The sequence below is a fragment of the Triticum aestivum genome, chromosome 4A (genome assembly GCF_018294505.1).
Source record: "Triticum aestivum cultivar Chinese Spring chromosome 4A, IWGSC CS RefSeq v2.1, whole genome shotgun sequence".
NCBI classification, from domain to species: domain Eukaryota; kingdom Viridiplantae; phylum Streptophyta; class Magnoliopsida; order Poales; family Poaceae; genus Triticum; species Triticum aestivum.
Window position 1 is genome coordinate 574,624,810 of NC_057803.1, and position 23,799 is coordinate 574,648,608.

Here is a 23,799-nt window from a genome sequence, read left to right on the forward strand (position 1 = left end):
ATTCACAAACAGGGTAACCTTTTTCCCTATGTGGTGAAAACCCTAAGCCGCCACATCCCTCACTTGAGCCCCATCCTCTTCCTGCCTGCGGCCGTCGAGGTCCACCTCGGCCGCATCCATGCTCAATGACGCCTCCTCAATGCGTCGCTGCCTCCGGACGTGACGCCGGTCTCCTCCGCGACCCCTTACTGCCACCATCCTCCTCTTCGCCTCTAGCTGCCCAGATGCCTGACGGCAGCGGTAGCGTGCCTATCATTCATGGGCGGCTAGACGTCCAGATTCATCTCTCTCTCTCTCTCTCTCTCTCTCTCTCTCTCTCTCTCAGCAAGCAAACCATGAAGGATTTGGGACTGCTTGGGCGTCGAACAAAAAACCATGAAAGATCTGGATTTACATTGTTTTATCATGGTATGGTGTTCTTTATTTTCGCAGGAAGTGCTCCAGTGGAAACACATCTCAAATTCCAGGTGTGCAACCATCTATTATTGTTGATTTTAAGGTAATTTGCCCAGCAAAGAGTTATGAAGACTTTAGTTCATAGATCTTCTACCTTGATTTTCTGATTGATGGAGCTTGTCCATACAGTAATGAGCCATCTTTATTTGCTGAACTGTACTGTAAAATTGGTTTCTACACTCTTTAATTGGTTTATGACTTGCTCATATATTCATGTAGCTAGGTTCCTGCAAATTTGGTTTAAGAGATGTCTACGTCTAGCTGGGCTCCAAGAAAGGAGATTCTTTGTTGTCCTTTTAGGTTTGTTGGCTACCTCGGTTAAGTTTTTGCATGTGAATTTTTGTTTGTTCCTATCCAATAGATGCTCATATCTAGCTAGATTCGTAGGATGTTTTGTTGCCTTTCTTAGTTTGTTTGGTACTTTCTTCTTTCTTTGGCGATGATGGGGGCAGATTTATCCGGGGTTCTTTTGCTATTTGTAGATGAATCTTTTGTTCGTTTCTCGATATAGATAAACCGAAACTGCTCCTTTTAGGCTATCTATGTGTCTGAAGCGCTTAACATTGAAATTAGTATATGTAGGCATTTATGCTACAATGCTCCCAATTTTTTCAATGATAGCTCTTGCTCCAAAGTGCACTTTCAAAGAGGTGGTGGAGGAAGATTTCTTCTTTTTGTATTCTTACTATTCCACCTCCCCATTTGAAGCTGCTATGAATCCAGGGTTCTTTTTTGTTTACATTATAAGCTCTTTTGTCATACGCTGATTCTGATTTTTATTCAAGTGTAAGCACTTGGAAGGATGGCTTTATTTTTCTTCTCAGGTGGGGAATGCAATGATCGGGTGGTCACCTCCCTCATAACTCATAAGCATCATATATGGCATCAACTTAAAGAACATCATACTGTACTGAACTTATTTATATTCGTGTTCAGCCTGACTCATTTTTGTTTTTTTCCTCAATCAAGTGGTGCACCAGAGAGTGTTATTGCTTGGTGTAGTCAGTTAATTTCTTAGATAGTTGCATGCCCTTTCATGGCTTTCAAATAGTATATGTACTCATTCACAATTTCACTTTGTGTTGCCTACTCACAGATGTCACTGGAAATGTCACGGTTATTTCTAATGCTCACCATTTTCCTGGCTTTCATGGGGTCTGATGTAAATCAGTAAATGGCTATATGACAAGATCCGTTTGCCGAAGAATGTGTTATTTGGTATGTCGACAAACTTCCCAGAACTCAGTTTCACTTTTGTATTACTTCTGCATCTGCTAATTTGATTTCAACCTTGCACGTTCAGTGTTCAGCTCAGAAAAGCTTCTTACATCGTAATTTATTGTCTTCCTTGATGCCAGACAATAGAAAATACTGTCGTTTCTTGTGATGATGAACATTGTATAGTTGTTTCAGTGGTATTAATTGGATAATGATATTGTTAAATGTTCAACTGATTCAAGGGAATAGCTTCGTTTTTTAGTCTGAAGTTCAGCTTTTTTTTAACCCTATACTCGCTTTTGAAAGCTGCATGTTGTCATCAAAATGTTAGATTGGCATACCAGAGATTTTAGAAATAGTTTGCGGGCCACAGTAAAGATTCTGTTTTTAGCCTGTTGTAGTTTTATACCTGTGCACCGATGCTTCCTTATGATTCGTATATGTTTGTCCATATCAGGAACTTTGCATTCAACTACTTCGGTTAAACTGATCAGAGTACCAGTTTGGTTTTAAGAGCCTGAAGTGAATCTTTAATCTAGACCCCTGCGCATGATTAGGTTTGTTTTTGTTTTCAAAAGGCAGATCCTTGCTACTGAAAATGTGGTTCAGGACCTTAAAGATGTTGATATGCTGAAGCAAACAAATAGGTTATTAATGTTAAAAAACTGTTGGTGGTGATAGCATTACAGAAAATGCACTGCTGCGACCATGTGTAGTGTTCAGTATTGAGGTTCATAAATTGGAAGTCAGTGTTGAGGCCACTGTTCAAGAAGGCGCTATTAGGCGCTCGCCTAGGCGCGCTTAAGCGCTGGGCGTTGGCATAGCGCCTCGCTTTGGCCCTAGGCGCTCAAAAAAGCGGCCGGCGAGGTCCTCCGGCGAGAAATCAGCCTCTCCGGCGAGGAATAGCTTTCTGAGGTGAGAAATCAGTCTCCCCGGCGAGGATTCGACCTCCCCTGCGAGGATTCATCCTCGCCGACGAGGGATTCAACTGCCCCGACGACAAATCGAGCTTCTCCGGCGAGGGATTGAGCTTCTCCGGCGAGGGATCGAGCTTCTCCGACAAGGGACAGAGGAAGAGGGAGGGAGGCAGCCTCGTGCAACGAGACAGAAAGGACGAGGGGGGGAGGCGGCGTGAGGAGGAAACCTAAATTTCCTATCGACTGCAGCAGACGAGAGCTTTTAGTAGGAGGATATGAAGATGGGCCTATGGTTTAGTGGGCTAGCCCAGCCCATCTAGCTTATTTCTTCACGTTACAGTACTAACGCCTAATTGCGCCTAATTTCGCCTAATCATGCCTAAGCTAGAAAAGCGCAAGTAGGTGCCCAAACGCATAATTAGCGCCTAGCGCTTTTTTGAACTTTGGTTGAGGCACCATATCTCCTTTTGTTTTCTTTCTTCTCTTCACATGTTTCTATTCCACACACAAGGGAGTTGTCCTATCTGCTAGCTCATCTCAAAGTTTGCTCAAGTGTAGGGTAGATGGGAAAGATATTTGCCGAGTAGCTTTGTTTGCCCAACAGTGTATTTTTGTACTGTTTGGTTTTCTTGTAACAAATTGTGTGAGACTCCTACACTGTTTATGCAAAGATTTGCTCCGTAGCTTTGCTCTTATCCAGAGCGGCATTTCAGTGCCCGGGCAAAATAAAAAAATTCATAAAAAATAGGAAAAAATTAAAAAATTCTGATTCTTTCTTCTGCAAGCAAGATGCTTGTGTGTGTGATGTTTATGCAAAATTTGGTGAAGTTTCGACATTTGAGGAGCGCGCGACAAAAAAGACAAAATTCGGCTCTGTGAGTAAGGTTACTGTTCACGCACTGTTTTGTCCGGTTTTCTCTTTTTGCCACGAGCTCCACAAATGTCCAAACAGGATAAAATTTTGCACGCACATCCTGCACTCAAACATCTTCGAAGCAAAAAAAATGATTTTTAAAAAGGATGAAAGGAGGCAAGGCGATGGGCCCTGATTGTATCCCCATTGAGGTGTGGAAAGGTCTCGGGGACATAGCGATAGTATGGCTAACCAAGCTTTTCAACCTCATTTTTCGGGCAAACAAGATGCCAGAAGAATGGAGACGGAGTATATTAGTACCAATCTTCAAGAACAAGGGGGATGTTCAGAGTTGTACTAATTACCGTGGAATTAAGCTGATGAGCCATACAATGAAGCTATGGGAGAGAGTCATTGAGCACCGCTTAAGAAGAATGACAAGCGTGACCAAAAATCAGTTTGGTTTCATGCCTGGGAGGTCGACCATGGAAGCCATTTTCTTGGTACGACAACTTATGGAGAGATGTAGGGAGCATAAGAAGGACTTGCATATGGTGTTCATTGACTTGGAGAAGGCCTATGATAAGATACCGCGGAATGTCATGTGGTGGGCCTTGGAGAAACACAAAGTCCCAGCAAAGTACATTACCCTCATCAAGGACATGTACAATAATGTTGTGACAAGTGTTCGAACAAGTGATGTCGACACCGATGACTTCCCGATTAAGATAGGACTGCATCAGGGGTCAGCTTTGAGCCCTTATCTTTTTGCATTGGTGATGGATGAGGTCACAAGGGGTATACAAGGAGATATCCCATGGTGTATGCTCTTTGCGGATGATGTGGTGCTAGTTGACGATAGTCGGACGGGGGTAAATAGGAAGTTAGAGTTATGGAGACAAACCTTGGAATCGAAAGGGTTTAGGCTTAGTAGAACTAAAACCGAGTACATGATGTGCGGTTTCAGTACTACTAGCTGTGAGGAGGAGGAGGTTAGCCTTGATGGCCAGGTGGTACCTCGGAAGGACACCTTTCGGTATTTGGGGTCAATGTTGCAGGAGGATGGGGGTATTGATGAAGATGTGAACCATCGAATCAAAGCCGGATGGATGAAGTGGCGCCAAGCTTCTGGCATTCTCTGTGACAAGAGAGTGCCACAAAAGGTAAAAGGCAAGTTCTACAGGACGGCGGTTCGACCCGCAATGTTGTATGGCGCGGAGTGTTGGCCGACTAAAAGGCGGCATGTTCAACAGTTAGGTGTGGCGGAGATGCGTATGTTGAGATGGATGTGTGGCCACACGAGGAAGGATCGAGTCCGGAATGATGATATACGAGATAGAGTTGGGGTAGCACCAATTGAGGAGAAGCTTGTCCAACATCGTTTGAGATGGTTTGGGCATATTCAGCGCAGGCCTCCAGAAGCTCCAGTGCATAGCGGACGGCTAAAGCGTGCGGAGAATGTCAAGAGAGGGCGGGGTCGACCGATTTTGACATGGGAGGAGTCCGTTAAGAGAGACCTGAAGGATTGGAGTATCGACAAAGAGCTAGCTATGGACAGGGGTGCGTGGAAGCTTGCTATCCATGTGCCAGAGCCATGAGTTGGTTGCGAGATCTTATGGGTTTCACCTCTAGCCTACCCCAACTTGTTTGGGACTAAAGGCTTTGTTGTTGTTGTTGTTGTTGTTTTTTTGTCATGTTACTGTTCACTGGGTTAATCTAGACCTGGGCACCGAATTGGATTTTCGTGCTCTTATATGCTTATAAGCTACAGTATCATTATATCTGTCAAATTGTCTCCATGATGATTTCCTTAGTCGTTTGTTTTAGAGTTCGGTTTTGTGACACCCTAAACAAGGTGATGACTAGATGTATAATTTCTCAATGTGTGGCTTAAGATCACATAGCGCAGCTCGAAGGACAAGTATCGGTCGCCATCTTTTATCCCTTGTACCAATAATTCTTGTTTGTGAAATGTGGATAAAAAATCAAATTTATTTTTAGAATATATTTGTGTAATGAATTTTGCATTGCATTTATTTACAACAAACCTTTAAAACAAGTTGCATTTGGCCTGACTACTACATATGTAGCTATGCCAAGTCATTGCTCAATTGAAGGTGGAGAATGAATAAAATCCCATTTAGAAGCTTACGTGAATGCCTTTTTCTTATTTATGTCAAAATAACATCCACGTTTTAGTCTTACCAAACTGCTAGTTATAAGATACATCTGTTTTAGTTATTTCTATCAAAATTAGGTATTTGAACCTAAAACATACAATGCCATGGCATATTTGGTTATTTGTTCCTCAGTAAGGACCTTCCTTCAGTTATAGCTTCCAGTGGCCTCTTTCAGATTTTGTGCGAAGTTGCTTTTTATCCTAAGGTTTCAGTATTTTTCCTGTGAATGACTGCCATTTATCTCCGCATCAGTGTAGTTGTTTGTTTCAGATATACTCTCAGTTTGCCAGCTATTAGCACACAAGTCTTTGGGCCCATGACTTTTTTTGTTCTAGAAGATATGCGACTGGTTCTTGTCCTGCATCGAACATAGTCTCTCTTAAGACAATAAGAGTACCACTGCATAATTCCTAATTTTCTATGAATTTAGTAAAATCATCAAAGTGAGACCAGCTAATGGTAGTGCAGTATCTGATCCGACAATTACATGTTAGGTTATAGTAAAATGATGACAATTACATATGTGCGTATTTAACATACATATAATTGTATTGCCATTTCTCCTGCAGAGTATTACTGTTGCCACCTTATCCATATAACTACTATTTTCCTTGTTCTCGCAGATTCTACTTTGCACCGGGTGAGTACATCTACCGGACCCGGAGTTCTGCTTTCCATCCAAGAGCAACTTTCAACTGCACACCTCTCTCTGTGACGGACGCCAGCATTGGCTGTCCTCTTGCTCTCTCCGGCAATGCTCAGGGCAAGCTTGCTTGGACTTCCCAGCCAAGCCAACTTCTGAAGCCATGTCCTATTAGTTAGGTGACTTTATTGCTTGCTGCTCCCAAACTGTTCATGTTCCACCTATCATATCTTATTTATTAAGATAATGAACCATCCAGTTCATCTAAGTTTTAAATTGGTTTGTTTGGCAGGGAAGGGCAATATGGAACTACCAGGCCAAGTATCAGGGACCATGAAGTTTGACTATCGTTTTACTTTGCCTATTTTCTGTTAACAAGGTGTTTCTCTGGCTCAAGTCAATCCCTTTTTTATTTGCTACTGTTGGAGTGAGAAATTGTTGTGCTTGACTGCAACTTGTCCCATGAGATTGCTGTTGAGATCCTTATTCTCACACTTGTATTATTATGGATACAGTTTTAATTTTGTCTGCAAAGTACTGTGGTAAGTATCATTATCTTATGTCATGTACTCCCTCCGTTCACTTTTGTTAGTCGTTTTAGACAACTCAAAATGGATTGTTTTGCACATTGTCTTTAATGTCTCCACGGTCTTAAAAAAGTGTATTTTTCTAGTGGCTGGCTAGCTCAATCAGTCCTTTTGCAAGGGAACTAGTAATATGGTTAGAGTCGCCGGAGAAAGAAGCACTGGAAGGGAGGGTTGAGTGGGATTTGACACTGAAGAAAGGTTCTTCAGAAACCACTAACTGGTCCGATCCTGCTTCCGAACAGTCTACCGCCGCCGTCTCCTCCCTGCTTCGCGCCGCTGCCAAGCCATCTCCAGATCCGATCTGAAGTCCGTTGAATGCCGCCTCTGAGGATTAAACCTTGCTCTGTATACCACTTGACAGGACCTAGCTAGAACTGTCGTTGATTGTCAGCATCTATCACGAGAAACACAGGAATTTGTTCGAATTGGGATGTGATTTCAGATGAATTGCAAGCGAAAGTAGCTAGGGTTGACACGGCGGCTTAGGGCACAGCCCAATTACAAGGTAGATGCCGTCCAAACAAGGATCGACTCAGTTAAATAGCTACAGAAACTGAAAAAGCAAAAGGAACAGAGCAGCTCCACTACAGGTAGCGTTGATCTGAAGCTACGGTGCTCACGTCCACTCCAGCCGTCCATCTGAAGATCAGCGGTCAGAGAAGTCCCGCCTGGACGAAACGGTAAGTGAGTCTTGGCGACCGTGCGATCGAAGATTGACGGTGCTCCTGCTTCCAGTTAACTGAATCCTGCCCTGTACTGGTCTGGTTCAGGCTGTTGCCGGAATCGGCTACAGTCCTGACAGATCTATCCCGCTCCGTCCGTCAGCTAGGCACGTGTTCCAGTTCCACTCCATGTAGAACATACGGCGCGCCCTAGGCTCCTGCACGTACGTAACTAGTGGCGCGACTGACCGATAATCTCATCCATTTGAGAATGGACTTGTTGGCGGCCGCCGCCACGTACTACTTGTGGCGTGCGGCTCGCGGCCGCTCTGCCTGCCTCGATATCTTGATGGCTTTGGACTCGGGAGCCTCGGAAACGCAACGCAGTTTTGCCTCGTCAAGTCCTCGTCCAACAAAGCCTACTATTGCGTTGATCCGACCGAGCTCCCGACGATGGATCCGCCGGCAGGCCTCTGACTTTACGAGCCCGCCGCCGCCGGAGCGGACTCGCTCCCGTCCAAGGTCCAACGGAGATCCCCGATTGTCGCCGCGGCGGCGCTAGGCAAAGGCAGCTCGGTGCAGTGGGTTTTATCCGCTCCTCTCCTTGTCTAGTCTAGGACTACAACTACCGTCCACTATGACGAACCGTTGGAACGTGCGACGCACATCACAAACGAACTGAGATACGATTATATTCTATCTCTATATTCTACGCATGTCGACCGCATGGATATTTCTGCGCAGCTACTTTTTCCTAGGAGTAGTTAGTGCTGGCGATCACTGCCACCACATGCATCTTTCGGATATTTGTTTCCTTTGATCTGGAGTCGCGGAGGCGCGACGCATGTGCCTGCCTGCTTATTAAAACGGTAGTAGTATCGTTTAGTTAAACAGCGAAACCCCGCGCAAGAAAGCAAAGATGGTACTCCCTTTTTGTGGATAAATTAACGACGAATGACAAACTTATTATAACTAATCGTTATAGCTTTATGTACAAAAACTTGTTAAATGAAGTAAAAAAAATAGTATAGCGATATTTGGAATCTTGTGTGTTGGACGCAGCCACCCCGTAAAGCCGTCGCCCCTAGCCTGCCAGATCACTGCGAGGATATTTCTGTGCAGCTGGTTGAATATATATAGTACTGAAAGCTTTTTGTAAAATCGTCCATGATCACTAGCGCCATGTTTTAGACATTTCTGCCCTTCACTCCAGTATGCAAGTGACTACCCCAGCAGCTAAATGAACGCTTTTGTTTTTGCTAAATGATTTATACTCCTACTAGTTTTGTTTGAACTCAAGTAACACTCCTACTTTTTAAAGCAGCTAAAGGAAAGACTTTTTTTTCCCTTTGGCAGAAAGCAAGGACGCGAGTGAATTACTAATGAGGCAGTGCAGTACGAGAAGCTCTTTGATCAAGTCCGTCACAGTCAGTGTAACAACATTTTGAATCTTGCGCTTTGGACACAGCGGCCACGTAAACTCGCTCGTCGCCTAGGCGGGCAGACACGTCCAGCGATCCGAGTGCGCCGGGGCCGGGCAACTCGTTCGACGGTACCAAACTCCAAACCGAGCCCGTGCATCCCCGTGCTTGATCCAGCCAGCTCTGCAGGGCCAGAGCCACGGATTAGAGTACCTCATGTTTTGCATGGGTTCCAGTGAATGAAAGAAAGATTCGTAGGATTTCCCAAATGCAGGAATAGGAAAAACGTGGAATTGGATTGGCATGTCATCTTGAATCTTACATGATTGTATGAGTGTTTGACTGTGCACAAGAAAAACGTAGGATTCTTTCAAAGAGGTTTGAGTGGATGGAAAATTTCCTATGAAACCTAGTGCAAATGAATCCTATGAAAAAATTTCTACGGTTTACAATCCTACAAATCAAACAACCCACATAGGAAAAAATCCTAAGGATTAGAATCCTTCAAAATTCCTTTGAGAATCCTTTGAACCAAAGAAGCCCTAAGGACGAGGGAATCCATGGCAGTACGAGGTCTAGGGAGGGCCAGTCATACGTCTTCCTCTCTTGCGTCCACGTTCCTATGCTATGCAGCCGAGCGAAACGAATAAACGATGCGATTATTTCAGTTCTCTGATCTAATAATACGGTTGACGATTATTTTAGTACTCCCTCCGTCCAAAAAAAACTTGTTCCAAACTTGTTCTTTAAATGGATGCATCTAGCACTAACTTGATGCTAGATACATTCATTTGAGGGACAAGCTTTTCAGACGGAGAAAATGGATGCATCTAGCACTAACATGAAACAAGTATTTTTCTAATATATGAAACAATATTTTTCAGTATGTTTGTATAATTCAAAGTGAGATGACCCCTTTGGAATAAATGAAAGGAGCCTTTCGTAATAATTGAAATGAGTCTTTAAAAAACGAAATTGGTCTTTAAAAAAAGAAATCATTATATTAAAATACTGCTCATATACACCAAAGATACCATGCAGATCTGTCAGCATATTGGACCCGGTGATGTGACATGCATGATTCTCTTATTATCTAGCGAGACTACATGCTAATAGAGTCCCTTGACCCGAGTACTAGTCGTAATTTTAGGTAATATTATTTTTTACGCGTGTTTATTAATTTATCCACAAGGATTAAATATCTGAAGCAGAAAAGTTCTTTGAGGCGTATGTATCCAAGCATGCAATGCAATGCAGGTGCAGGATGAGGAGACGCGTACGTGCTCATCGCAGCTCCAGGCGATTGCATGCACGTCGCTCCGTCCTCGCCAACTACTAGCTAGCTTGGCCTTAATTATTCTCGCCTTGGTCCTGACCGTCGCAGGCAGACTCCACTCCATCCCCTGCCACCGCTGGTCGTCGGCCGCTCCTCGACCTCGCCGGCCGCCCGGAGCTTTGTCGCCCACTTGGGTTGTTGGGCACGAGTGCACCATGCCGGTGCGCGCGGCGCAATAAGAGCATGGTGACCGTGATACGCATGTTTTGTAAGCGCGCGGCCGGCATGGCGAGGCGAGCCGGAGCATGGCGGCCGTCGACGGCGTGTAGCACCATTTGGCCGGTGCGTGCACGCAGAAGACGAGAGCACCATTTGGGCATGGGCGTATTAATTAATGTGCTTGCTCAGCGCCAGCGTGGGGTCGGAGCACCATGCATGCATGGCTGAGAAGGAGCGCATTCGGGCTAACACTCTGCGTGCGCTCCCGCAGCTAGCAGACGATGGAGAGACGAGACGAGACGGAGGGTCGTATATGCATCTGCAAGACTATGGTGGAAACTTAACTTGGAGGAGACAGACGAGACGATGGAGGGTGGAATTCTTTGTGGAAACTTGGCTGGGCCCCACTCCCAATCCCACGGGACGGGATTTGTTCGTCTTTGTTTTTTCGGAAAATCGAAAGAAAGAAAGAAAAGGAATTCTTTGTTTCTCTCTTCTCTACAAAACGCGGTTCGTTGGTTGGTTGGTTCGTCGTTCGTTGCACACAAGTCGGAGCACCTTCGGCCTCGCCTTGTGGCCTTGTGGGCTTCGGCGATTCGGCGATCCGCCGAGCCACGATGACTCCGCCCTCGCCTTCCCTATTCCTATTAGTAAATGTGCACATGCAATGCACGTCTTTATCAAACTTGTACGTGCAATGCACGATCTCTATTCTAATAACCACGACCCTTTCACTAAAGGGATTTACAAGGGCCAATGGTAGAAACATATCGGCACCCAGCAATGTCACAAACCCTGGCATGGCCTTATAGCACTACCAGCATGAATTGCCATCTCTCTACTCCCATCGCCACATAAGTCCATGGCGGAGTTGCGACTTTCTCCTTGCCATGCAACCGATTTTGCCATGTAATAGTGATGGGATGTCTTCTTCTCAAACTTGAGGAGCATAGACAGTTAAATTGCCACATACAACTTATTAAAATGAAGTAAATTCAGAAGGCTTGAACAACTTATTAAAATGTTCAAGCGCAAAAAAAAAATCTACCATCAAAAGATGAAATGCATAGTAAGGCATTAAAATCATAATAAAATAGCATGAATTCAACTACCTTCGGGATTCCATATAAAGGTTGTGGAATGGACATGATGCAACAGAAAAACAGCAAGCAAACAATAGTAGTTCGTATGGAAATGGTCACCATAAGGAAATAACAATTTTCACAAAAAGGAGCTTCTTTGCACTTTACTGAAAGATAAAAAAGGACAACACTGCAATAAACACCTGAGTAGAGAATAACCAAAGATGGAGCGCTCCATTTTCCTGTTAGGAAATATGCAACTTGTATTCCCATGAGGCCATAGACCGATATATATATACATGTACAGGTGTGAAACATATGCAGGAAACCCCTTATACAACGGGATAAATACAAAGGGGTACATGACTTATATTATAACTCTAACACCCCCCTCAAACTCATGGTGGATGAACAACACTAAGTTTGGAGAGATAAAAACCATGTTGTGCTCTAGTCTGAGCCTTCGTCAGGAAATCCGCCAACTGTAACTCGGAAGGCACATACTGAAGAGCAATAACCTGATCCTGCACACCAGCGCGCACATAGAAAGCATCAACACCAATATGCTTGGTGAGCTCATGCTTCACAGGACCGCGTGCAATGCTGATAGCACCTGTACTGTCAGATAAGAGCAGAGTCAGTGTAGTGACAGAAACACCAAAATCATGAAGTAACCACCGTAACCAAGTCATCTCTGCCGTCAAAAGAGCCATTGCTCGCAACTCAGCCTCGGCACTCGAACGGGAAACTGCAAGCTGTTTCTTCGTCTTCCAGGCAATGAGAGAACCACCAAGAAAAACACAGTAAGCAGAAAGTGAACGGCGATCTGAAGGATCACTAGCCCACGTAGCATCCGAATAGGCCTGAAGCTGTAAAGAACTGGAGCGAGGAAAGAATAGACGGTGAGAGATCGTGCCTCGAAGATATCGAAGAACACGAAGGAGATGACTATAGTGAACCGAGGTGGGAGCAGAGACAAACTGACTCAGAATATGAACCGGATAAGAGATGTCCGGACGAGTGACAGCTAGATAGACAAGACTGCCAACAAGATGACGATAACGCGTCGGGTCAGGGAGAGGATCACCATCAGTAGCACGGAGGTGAACATTGAGCTCCATAGGAGTCTCAACAACGCGCTCGTCAGTAAGAGCAGCACGAGCAAGAAGATCCTGGATATACTTTTCCTGGGATATAAAAAAGCCATCAGAGGTAGAAGAGACTTCAATCCCAAGAAAGTAGCGAAGAGGTCCAAGATCAGACATAAGAAACTGCTCACTAAGACGGGCCTTTACAAAGGCAATATACTCGGGGTCATCCCCCGTGATGATCATGTCATCAACATAAAGAAGAAGAAGAGTCCGACCACGAGGAGAAAGGTGAATAAACAATGCTGGATCATGAGCACTTGCTAAAAAACCACCAGCAGTGATCACAGAGGCAAAGCGCTCAAACCAGGCGCGGGGGCTTGCTTAAGGCCATAGAGAGAGCGACGAAGACGACATACCATGCCATCAGGAACAGAATACCCAGGTGGTGGGTGCATGTACACCTCCTCACGCAGCTCACCATTAAGAAAGGCATTCTTAACATTAAGCTGAGATATAGACCAGTGGCGTGCAGAGGCAACATCAAGAAGTGTACGAACAGTGGTCATATGGGCCACAGGAGCAAAAGTCTCGTCATAATCACGACCATGCTCCTGCTGAAAACCACGAGCCACAAGACGAGCTTTGTGACGCTCAAGAGAACCATCGGAGCGAGTCTTAACCTTGTAGACCCACTTACAAGTGATCGGACGGACTTCGGGAGGAAGAGAAACAAGATCCCAGGTACCAGTGCGTTCAAGAGCAGCAATCTCCTCTGCCATCGCAAACTGCCATTCAGGATGAACAACAGCCTGACGGTAAGAAGTCGGCTCAAGAACAGCAGCACCAGCGGTGGGAAATCCAAAGCGATCAACAAGCGGACGAGGACGAGAACGCAAGCCATAAGTAGGCTGAGAGGAAGATGATGACTCATCCACAGAGGCATCGACTGGTCGTGGACGACGAGTGTAATGCTGAGGAAAAGATGGAATAATAGAAGGAGGAATCGTCAAGGTAGAATCGAGGGGTGGCGACGAAGAAGTCACCGGAGATGAAGGTGTAAAATCCGGTGACAGGCTGGGAGAGGAGACCGGGGAGGAAGTCACCGGAGATGAAGGTGGAGAACCCGGTGACATGCTAGGCGAGGAGACCGGGGAGGATGGTGGCTGCAAATCAACTAGAGGTGGAGAAGGAGAGGAAGTGGAACGGAGAGGTACAGTCTCGACGGGGGTGATAGGTGAGTCAGGAAAAGTGAGGAAAGAGATATCCTGCACTGAAAAAGTCGAGGAAGATGGGTGTGGGTAGAAGGGAAGAGACTCATCAAAAGTCACGTCTCGAGAGATACGCATTCGACGACCAATAGGATCCCAACAACGATATCCCTTATGCTCATCACTGTAGCCTAAGAAGACACACTTAACAGACTGAGCGGTCAGTTTGGTGCGTTCGCGAGGGGCAAGAAGAGCATAGCAAACACAACCAAACGAGCGAAGCATCGAATAATCGGGAGAACGATCAAAAAGTCGCTCGAAAGGAACACCACCCTGTAGAGCAGCGGAAGGCTGTATATTGATAAGATAGGTGGATGTGGAGACGGCCTCAGCCCAAAAATGAGGCGGGAGAGAGGCACAATCATCAATGCACGAGCCGTCTCAAGAAGATGTCGATGCTTTCGCTCAGCCACACCATTCCGAGCATGAGCACCAGGACAAGAGAATTGAGAGAGAGTCCCGTGCTCAGCAAGAACACCACGCAACATCTTAGAGATATACTCGCCAGCAGAGTCAGCACGAAAAACACGAATGGGTGAAGAGAACTGAGTATGAACCATGGCAGCAAAACGCTTATAAATAGACAACACCTCAGAACGAGAAGTCATGAAATAAAGCCATGTGTAACGAGAGAAATCATCTATGAAAATAATATAGTATTTATGACCACCTTTCGAAGCAAAAGGGGCCGGACCCCATACATCAGAATGGACTAAATTGAAAGGACGCTTGGACACTGACTCACTATGTGAATATGGTAATTGAATCTGCTTGCCAAGACGACAACCCTGACACTCTAAAGAGACATCTCCTGAGACAGACCCCAGAAGACCTCGACGAACTAAAGAAGACAACCGAGAATCACACAGATGACCAAGTCGATGATGCCACTGCTGGAAGGAACCAGTAACGGAGGCGACAGAAGCGGAAGAACTGGCGATGGTGGTGGCAGCGGAAGGAACATGAAGCCAGTACAACTCCCAAAGACCCTGAGAATCACGGCGGCGAGGGCCAGCCCCAACCAGAGTGTGCGTGCGACGGTCCTGGACAGAACAAGAGTCAACGTCAAGGATGACGCGACAACCAGAATCCGTAAGTTGACCAGCAGAAAACAGATTCATGGTAAGTCAAGGAACATGAGCAACATCAGGAACAGAATAAGGAGTGGTAAGATTGCCTCTACTAGCAACAGAAAGTGGAGTACCATCAGCAGTGAAGACATGAACAGGAGAATCCAGTGATCGAAGAGAGGACAAAGTGGAAGAATGAGAAGACATATGAAAAGAAGCTCCAGAGTCCAGAACACATGGGGATGTACCTGACTGTGTAGAGGGTGATTGCTCAGTGCGGGAAGCATCAGTCACAGAACCAGCAGTACCCGTCGAGGAAGAACCTGAAGCCGCGAGCAGACGCTTAAGTCTCAGAATATCCTGCTCAGTCAAAGCAATGGCTGAAGCTGTCGAGGTAGATGACGAAGTCCCTGAAGATGATGATCGAGCCTTGCGCAGGTGTTTCTTCTTCGTGTAGCACTGAGACTCAAGATGACCATCATTGTTGCAATAGTCGCAATGTGGACGGGGGCGACCTGAGTCTCCAGAAGGAGTGGGCAAGAGCGGCGGAGCACTCGAGCGAGAAGGGGTTGGTGCAGCAGGTGGCGTAGGAGCACGAGTAGCGAGCACAGAGGGAACCTCCAGCAAACCAGCACCACGTAAGCGAGTCTCCTCAGCACGAATCTCAGAAAGCGCCTCCATGAGAGAAATACGGCCACGAGCAAACAACTGAGCACGCGGGGCTCAAACTCCTTATGGAGCCGAGACAGGAACTCATAGACGCGATGAAACTCCAAATTGGCTTGGACAGCCTGGCAACAGGGGCAGGTACGACACCCAGCACTGCGGAGAGAATCAAGCTGGCGCCAGATAGCAGAACTCTGTGCATAGAAGTCATCAACAGTAGAGTCACCCTGCTGAAGAGCATGCTCCTGACGGACCACAGAGAGGTATAAGGCATCACCAGAGGGCTGATAGCGCTGACGAAGACGGGTCCACATCTCAAAGACAGTAGGAAGACCCAGAAATTCAGAAGCAAACTAAGGCAGAACACTAGCAGTGAGAACAGCTGCAGCACGAGCATCATCATCAAGCCACTGGGTGTAAACAGACAGAGCATCATGATACGTCTGAAGAGCCTCCTCATAAGCCAAAACCCTCTCATCATAAGCACGATCAGCAGCCTCATCAGCAAGCTTAGCCGCATCCTTGGAGACCTGATTAGCATCCGTAGGAAGAACCGATGGAGTTGGCGGAGTAGGGGCCACCGGAGGAACTGGACGTGGCGGACAGCAGACCTCGCCAGAAAGAACACCCCAGAGACGGATGCCACGCATGTGAATGCGCATAAAGCCAGTGAACTCGGTGTAGTTAGTACCATCAAAGATCACCGGACAGCGAGGGACAGCAACATAGCCCGATGCAGCAGACATTTTTTTGTGTGTGTGTTAGTCAGGGGCAGACGAACGTAGCAGACCAATCAGCCAAGATCCGGCGGCGTGACGAATCAATACGCCAGCACCACGTATCAGCAGAAGCAGCAATCAGCACCCGTAGAAAGTGGCTAGCACCACGTATCACCGAAGAGCAAAGTAGCACCACGTAACAGCAGCAGCCAGCAGCTAGTGCACCAAGCGGAGATGTAGCACGGATCAAGGAGATCTTCAACTGAGGACAAACGGGTGATTGATCTGGAGGCCCGGTCCTGCCGTGGGCAGATCTGCAGGCAAGCAAACTCCTCCGAGATCGGCAGCTGGCAGCAGATCAGATCCAGAGGAAAACCGGCTTGCTCGTGTTCGATCCAGGGAGACGGGACTGGGGAAGGAGCCGGCCTGAGTTGACCTGCAAGGGAGAGTAGCGGGCGTGGAGAGCCGCCGGCTACGATAGATAGAGAAAAGGAGCAGCGGCCACAGAGGACGGCGGCGACGCGGGTTGGATCAATAGCACGAGTTGCAGCGTGCAAAAAAAAATTGACCTAGCTCTAATACCATGTTAGGAAATATGCAACTTGTATTCCCACGAGGCCATAGGCCGATATATATACATGTACAGGTGTGGAACATATGCAGGAAACCCCTTATACAACGGGATAAATACAAAGGGGTACATGACTTATATTATAACTCTAACATTTCCTACATGACCTTACTTTCTAGAAATATCATAGGGTGCTTTATAAAGTACAAAATAACATCTACTATCTTTAGGGTGTTTAGAGAGCAGAGCTCGCAAGCATATGCATTTGAATGTACAGCTAGCATTGATGATAGAAACTCCTCCTTTGGGTTCTAAATCAATTCCAAGAGGAAAGGCTTGTGCTTCAGCTCAAATCTCTAGTAGCTAGACTATTTTCCTGGAAGCACGAACAGAAAACAAGACAAGCATATAAATAAATGTGTTCTTGTTCTCAAAAGGATGTGTGTGATAGCTACCTGATGCTCCAGTTTAGCTGGATAGAAAGTTCCAGGAAATAACTAATGATAAGTATGTTCATAGGGTCATTTTGCTTAAAAAGACTACTGTCACAAAATTGTGCTGTGCATATAAAGGTCCTTGTCTGAGCTGCAAAGTACATTGGCCAACACAATTTGTGACACCGTATGATCCAAGTTATCTGCTTCCCCGTGTATTTCCTTGTCATCTTAATTACCGTCAAGGTAGTAGAAAACTCACGGGTCTTGCATTCTTATCTATAATAATGATGAGAATAGTAACGAGCGATCATCAAATTGTTAAGAACTTAAGAAATCAGAGGCGCCTGCAATATAAACCTTTGTTCGCCACCATGTTTTTGAAATCTGCCATCTTCACCAACATGAGGTACAGTACCTTTGAATGGTTTGGTGTGAACTAATTGTACCAATGGTTCAGAAATATTAATGTTTCTCATTCTGAATCAAAGCAACAATGACTACTTGTCTAGTATAATCAATATTCTCAGTCTAGTGGGAAATAAACATAAAATCATAGAAAAATAAATCTATGCTTTGCACTATTAACACAAAAAGTTTTAAATAAATATGACGTAAAATATTTATTTCAGTTCTCACTATAATATTAAATTATTAATGCATACAAAGAAAATACCCAAAGCTATTTGTGGTTCCTAAAATATGCAGTTGAATTATTGGCCAATGGAGAAATCACAAATCTATCTGTGGTTCTTTCATCGTTAATAATTCCTTGTGTTTCTAAATCTCTGTAGTAATACTGAGAGGCAAGAGAAACTTAGCAAAACTATTGTTGGCAAAGAATAATTCTGTACAACACAGAGTCTGGAACTCTCGATCCTCTTTTATCTATACTCTTGTTGGCAAAGGAATAATGCAACTGGCCTGATATCCGTATAGTGACTGCCACCGTCGCGGTGCCTTTGACGCGCCCTGAATTAGTGAGAGCGAACCGCTGAATCTTCAAGGCGATTACAGCCCCGTGGGTGCTCCCATGAATTAGAGAGAATCACTCGCTGAGCGGATTACCACCATTTTCTATTATCTATGTGAGAATGCTTGCACTTCCATTATTAATTACAAACAGCTACATGCCTTGGTGATCGGCTGATCTAGATAAACAGGAGAAAAAGGAAAAAAAGGTATCTCATGTTCATCCATCTACCTACCTATATGTAGTTCTGAACTCAGCCTCGGCGGTGAGCTTCTCCTGCTCACTGGCCAGCGGCTGCGCGTGCTCGGTCACCTTGCTGGGGGTCGCCGAGCTTGTGCTTGAAGGCATCTGTAACTCCGAGAGTTAGTGTACGGAAACTACTCAGAAATTGCAGCTCGGTGAGGTCGGCAGGACTGTGAAGGAAGCTGCTAGCTGAGCTGTAATTTCAGGTGTAGTAACACACTAACAGTACCATCTGGGCATCTAACAGTTGATCCGGTGACTGAACCACACAAGTTTATCTTCTTACTCATCACATGAATACACTCCCCCGCTTCTCTTCTGAAATCGTGAGCAGACAATGGTTTGTTTGGGGATTACCTGGATCATCGTGTTGCTTCCAGTGAAGTTGGCGGCAACAGTCAGGGGTGAGTCGAAGGTGCTCGAAGGGAGAGATGGTCGCGTGCGGACGCCTCATTCTTGGCTCCGATCCTGGCCTGCTACGGAAGGTGCCGAGGCGGCGGGGAGACGCCGGTGCGGGAGAAGCACGAGGATGATGAGGGCCGGAGGGGCGGCAAGGCAGGGCGAGGGAGGTCCGCCCGCGTCCTACGCTCGTCGTTGGCTCGGCCGCCTCCAGCGGCATCCTCCATCCAGCGACGGGATGGGGAGTCTGTGCCAACGGCGTGGGGCGGTGACATCCAGGGACGGGATCTGATGGCCGCATATTTCGCCTGAATAATCGGCGGAGTTAGTGGGGAAGATGCGGTGTGCATGGGCGTGAGACGAAGGATTGCCGCGCGGGATTAGCGGTTTGTTGGGGTGATCCATCCGACCCGGTCAGATCGATCGTCGTCTGCCCTGGCAGAACATCGAATCTGAACCGTTTGATTCTCTGGCAGACCATCAAATTACTATGGACTCTTAGATTTGAGTTATTGGATTGGATCTAAGGGTTCTAATTGTCCTGTGTACATTTGTTTGGGTGGTTTTAGGGGAGTTCATGTTTGCTCTTTTAATAGTAGTATAGAAGTATAGATATAGAAGTATAGAAGTATAGATTGCATCCCCTCGTGGGCACGTACCGCCCCGACGACGAAACAGCCGGCAACCAGAAGAATTTGCTCTCAGCCAAGGAGGCGTTCGGGTTCCCCGCGGACCTCGACTGCGATGCGCTCATGCGGGGCATGGCGCTAGAGGCAGACCTCGCCGGTGCGCCCGATCTGTGCCGCCTGACCCTCCGAGGCGTCCCCTCGTTGTCCACCTGCATTCATGCCGTCGACAAGAACCTGATCCTCATGATTACGTCCTTTCCCGAAGTTTACCACCAGGACATCTATCTCATCTACAACACGATCGACAGATCGCTCCACATGAGCAGGAGAACTCTTGAGCAGGAGAACTCCAGACTGAAAGCTGCTCTCGAGATAGCTAATCAAGAGGTCAGCCGACTGAAGAACGACAAGATGGTTCTGCACGACAAGGCGGGTGAGCTGGCGGGGAAGGTGAACGATCTGGAGACTTATCTTGGTGGACTCGCCAAGAAGCTGTTCGTCATGCTCGAAGGTAGTTACTCTGACTCGACTGTCTTCTAGTTACCAAGCCCGTGTAGGGTCACTGTCTTATTCTTGAATCGTGTTCGCAGAATTCTGCCAAAGCTTCGAAGAGGAAACCAGTCGAGTGAGCCAGGCTTGGATCCCGCCAATTCTCTCGTGAAGGACGAGGCTGCTATGAACGTGCTCCGACTGGAGTCTCGTGTTACCAGCGTTGTTGACTATCTCGCCCGGCTGAAGGTTGCGATGTCGCGGATCGACACATCACTCTGGCCTGGGACGACGCTTCAGAACAACCTCGAGTCCCTGATGGCTCGACTTAATGAAGTCCCAGGTCGAGTGGCGGAATGGAAGATATCTTCTGCTAGATGTGGTGCTGATGTCGCTCTGTCTCTGGTCCGCGTCCATTGCAAGGAGGCGCGAGAAGAAAAGTTGGCCGCCCTTCAAGTTGCCAATACCAGGAAGCACACCTTTCAAGACTTCATGGAGACTTTCATCGCTGCAGCTACTCGTATTGCAGACGGGATCGACTTGGACGAGTTCGTCGCTCCTTCCAGCCCTCCGCTTGAGGAATGAAAAACTTTTATGCTTCACTTTAAATTTGCCTCGGAATGCCGAGTGGATTTGTAACCGTTAAACTCTGCCGAGCCGAGGGCTCGAGTACTTTGATCTGAGGTCTGGGACCTTTAGGCCTCATCTGAAATTGATTTCTCGTTGAATATCTTCATGGTTTGATCCGTCGAGTGGAACTTGATCTTCACTCAGAATAACCTTGTATTTGTGGCATAACTCCGAAGGAGAAGGTAGCAGTCGACTTGCGCCTCGTCGTCCTTGCGGATTGGCTTGTGTCCTGTACTTAGGCGAGCACTGGGCTGCAGCTAAGCCCCCGAGTGAGAGGTTTGCTCTCACTCGGTAGGATTTTTAATCACTTAGGCGAGCGTTGGGCTGCAGCTAAGCCCCCTAGTGGGAGGTTTGCTCTCACTCGGTAGGATTTCAAAACACTTAGGCGAGCACCGGGCTGTAGCTAAGCCCCCGAGTGGGAGTCTGGCTCGCCACTCGGTAGGATTTTTAAACACTTAGGCGAGCACTGGGCTGCAGCTAAGCCCCCGAGTGGGAGGTTTGCTCTCACTCGGTAGGATTTTTAAACACTTAGTCGAGCACAGGGCTGCAGCTAAGCCCCCGAGTGGGAGGTTTGCTCTCACTCGGTAGGATTTTATGTTGGGGAACGTTGCAGAAAACAAAAATTTTCCTACTCGTTTCACCAAGATCATCTAGGAGTTCATCTAGCAACGAGTGATTAGATGCATCTACATACCTTTGTAGATCGCGAACGGAAGCGTTCAAAAGAACGGTGATGATGTAGTCGTACTCGACGTGATCCAAATCACCGATGACCAGCGCCGAACGGACGGCACCTCCGCGTTCAACACACGTACGGAACAGCCACGTCTCCTCCTTCTTGATCCAGCAAGGGAGGGAGGAGAGGTTGAGGGAGATGGCACCAGCAGCAGCACGACGGCGTGGTGTTGATGGAGCTGCAGTACTCCGGCAGAGCTTCGCTAAGCACTATGGAGGTTGAGGAGGTGTTGGGGAGGGAGAAGGAGGCAACCAAAGGCCGAGACGTTCAGGTATGAAGTCCCTCCTCTCCCCCACTATATATAGGGGTGCCAAGGGGGGTGGTGCGCAGCCTAGGAGATCCAATCTCCTATGGCCGGCGGCCAAGGGGAGGTTTCCCTCCCCCCCAAGGCACCTAGGAGGTGCCTTACCCTCCTAGGACTCTTGCCCTTCTAAACCCTAGGCGCATGGGCCTATGTGGGGCTGGTGCCCTTGGCCCATTAGGCCAAGGCGCACCCCCTTACAGCCCATGTGGCCCCCCGGGACATGTGGACCCACCCGGTGGACCCCCGGGACCCTTCCGGTGGTCCCGGTACAATACCGATAACCCCGAAACTTGTCCCGATGCCCGAAACAGGACTTCCCATATATAAATCTTTACCTCCGGACCATTCCGGAACTCCTCGTGACGTCCGGGATCTCATCCGGGACTCCGAACAACATTCGGGTTACTGCATATACATATCCCTACAACCCTAGCGTAACCGAACCTTAAGTGTGTAGACCCTACGGGTTCGGGAGACAAGCAGACATGACCGAGACGACTCTCCGGTCAATAACCAACAGCGGGATCTGGATACCCATGTTGGCTCCCACATGCTCCACGATGATCTCATCGGATGAACCACGATGTCGAGGATTCAATCAACCCCGTACGCTATTCCCTTTGTCTATCGATATGTTACTTGCCCGAGATTCGATCGTCGGTATCCCAATACCTCGTTCAATCTCGTTACCGGCAAGTCACTTTACTCGTACCGTAATGCATGATCCCGTGACCAGACACTTGGTCACTTTGAGCTCATTATGATGATGCATTACCGAGTGGGCCCAGTGATACCTCTCCGTCATACGGAGTGACAAATCCCAGTCTTGATCCATGTCACCCAACAGACACTTTCGGAGATGCCCGTAGTCTACCTTTATAGTCACCCAGTTACGTTGTGACGTTTGGCATACCCAAAGCACTCCTACGGTATCCGGGAGTTACACGATCTCATGGTCTAAGGAAAAGATACTTTGACATTGGAAAACTCTAGCAAACGAACTATACGATCTTGTGCTATGTTTAGGATTGGGTCTTGTCCATCACATCATTCTCCCAATGATGTGATCTCGTTATCAATGACATCCAGTGTCCATAGTCAGGAAACCATGACTATCTGTTGATCAACGAGCTAGTCAACTAGAGGCTCACTAGGGACATGTTGGTGTCTGTTATTCACACATGTATTACGATTTCCGGATAACACAATTATAGCATGAATAAAGACAATTATCATGAACAAGGAAATATAATAATAATGCTTTTATTATTGCCTCTAGGGCATATTTCCAACAGTCTCCCACTTGCACTAGAGTCAATAATCTAGTTACATTTTGATGAATCGAACACCCATGGACTTCTGGTGTTGATCATGTTTTGCTCTAGGGAGAGGTTTAGTCAACGGATCTGCTACATTCAGGTCCGTATGTACTTTACAAATCTCTATGTCTCCATCTTGAACATTTTCACGAATGGAGTTGAAGCGACGCTTGATGTGCCTTGTCTTCTTGTGAAACCTGGGCTCCTTGGCAAGTGCAATAGCTCCAGTGTTGTCACAGAAGAGCTTGATCGGCCCCGACGCATTGGGTATGATTCCTAGGTCGGTGATGAACTCCTTCACCCATATTGCTTCATGTGCTGCCTCCGAGGCTGCCATGTACTCCGCTTCACATGTAGATCCCGCCACGACGCTTTGCTTGCAACTGCACCAGCTTACTGCCCCACCATTCAAAATATACACGTATCCGGTTTGTGACTTAGAGTCATCCAGATCTGTGTCGAAGCTAGCGTCGACGTAACCCTTTACGACAAGCTCTTCGTCACCTCCATAAACGAGAAACATTTCCTTAGTCCTTTTCAGGTACTTCAGGATATTCTTGACCGCTGTCCAGTGTTCCTTGCCGGGATTACTTTGGTACCTTCCTACCAAACTGACGGCAAGGTTAACATCAGGTCTGGTACACAGCATGGCATACATAATAGAACCTATGGCTGAGGCATAGGGAATGACGCTCATCTCTTCTATATCTTCTGCCGTGGTCGGACATTGAGCTGAGCTCAATT

The 23,799-nt window shown here is 46.9% G+C and overlaps 1 protein-coding gene and 1 long non-coding RNA gene across 2 annotated transcripts; one reads left to right on the top strand and one right to left on the bottom strand.

Annotated features, from left to right (window-relative positions):
* The first annotated feature begins 508 nt into the window (after positions 1-508).
* Positions 509-6,819, top strand: LOC123087072 (uncharacterized). The gene is made up of 3 exons (XR_006441223.1): positions 509-1,674; positions 6,248-6,446; positions 6,560-6,819. It is a non-coding gene; the product is annotated as an uncharacterized lncRNA (long non-coding RNA).
* An 11,603-nt stretch (positions 6,820-18,422) lies between these two features.
* Positions 18,423-19,273, bottom strand: LOC123082344 (uncharacterized). The gene is made up of 2 exons (XM_044504691.1): positions 18,907-19,273; positions 18,423-18,654 (listed from the first exon to the last, which is right to left on the bottom strand). Exons 1-2 carry the CDS (start codon positions 19,247-19,249, stop codon positions 18,587-18,589), a joined length of 411 nt encoding a protein of 136 aa, XP_044360626.1. The 5' UTR covers positions 19,250-19,273; the 3' UTR covers positions 18,423-18,586.
* Positions 19,274-23,799: the final 4,526 nt, after the last annotated feature.

Coding starts and splice junctions, on each gene's coding strand:
- LOC123082344 (XM_044504691.1), bottom strand. CDS start 19,249: ATGCGGCCATCAGATCCCGTCCCTGGATGTCACCGCCCCACGCCGTTG. Junction 18,655..18,906: donor GAAGCAACACGATGATCCAG/GTAATCCCCAAA, acceptor TCGGAGTTACAG/ATGCCTTCAAGCACAAGCTC.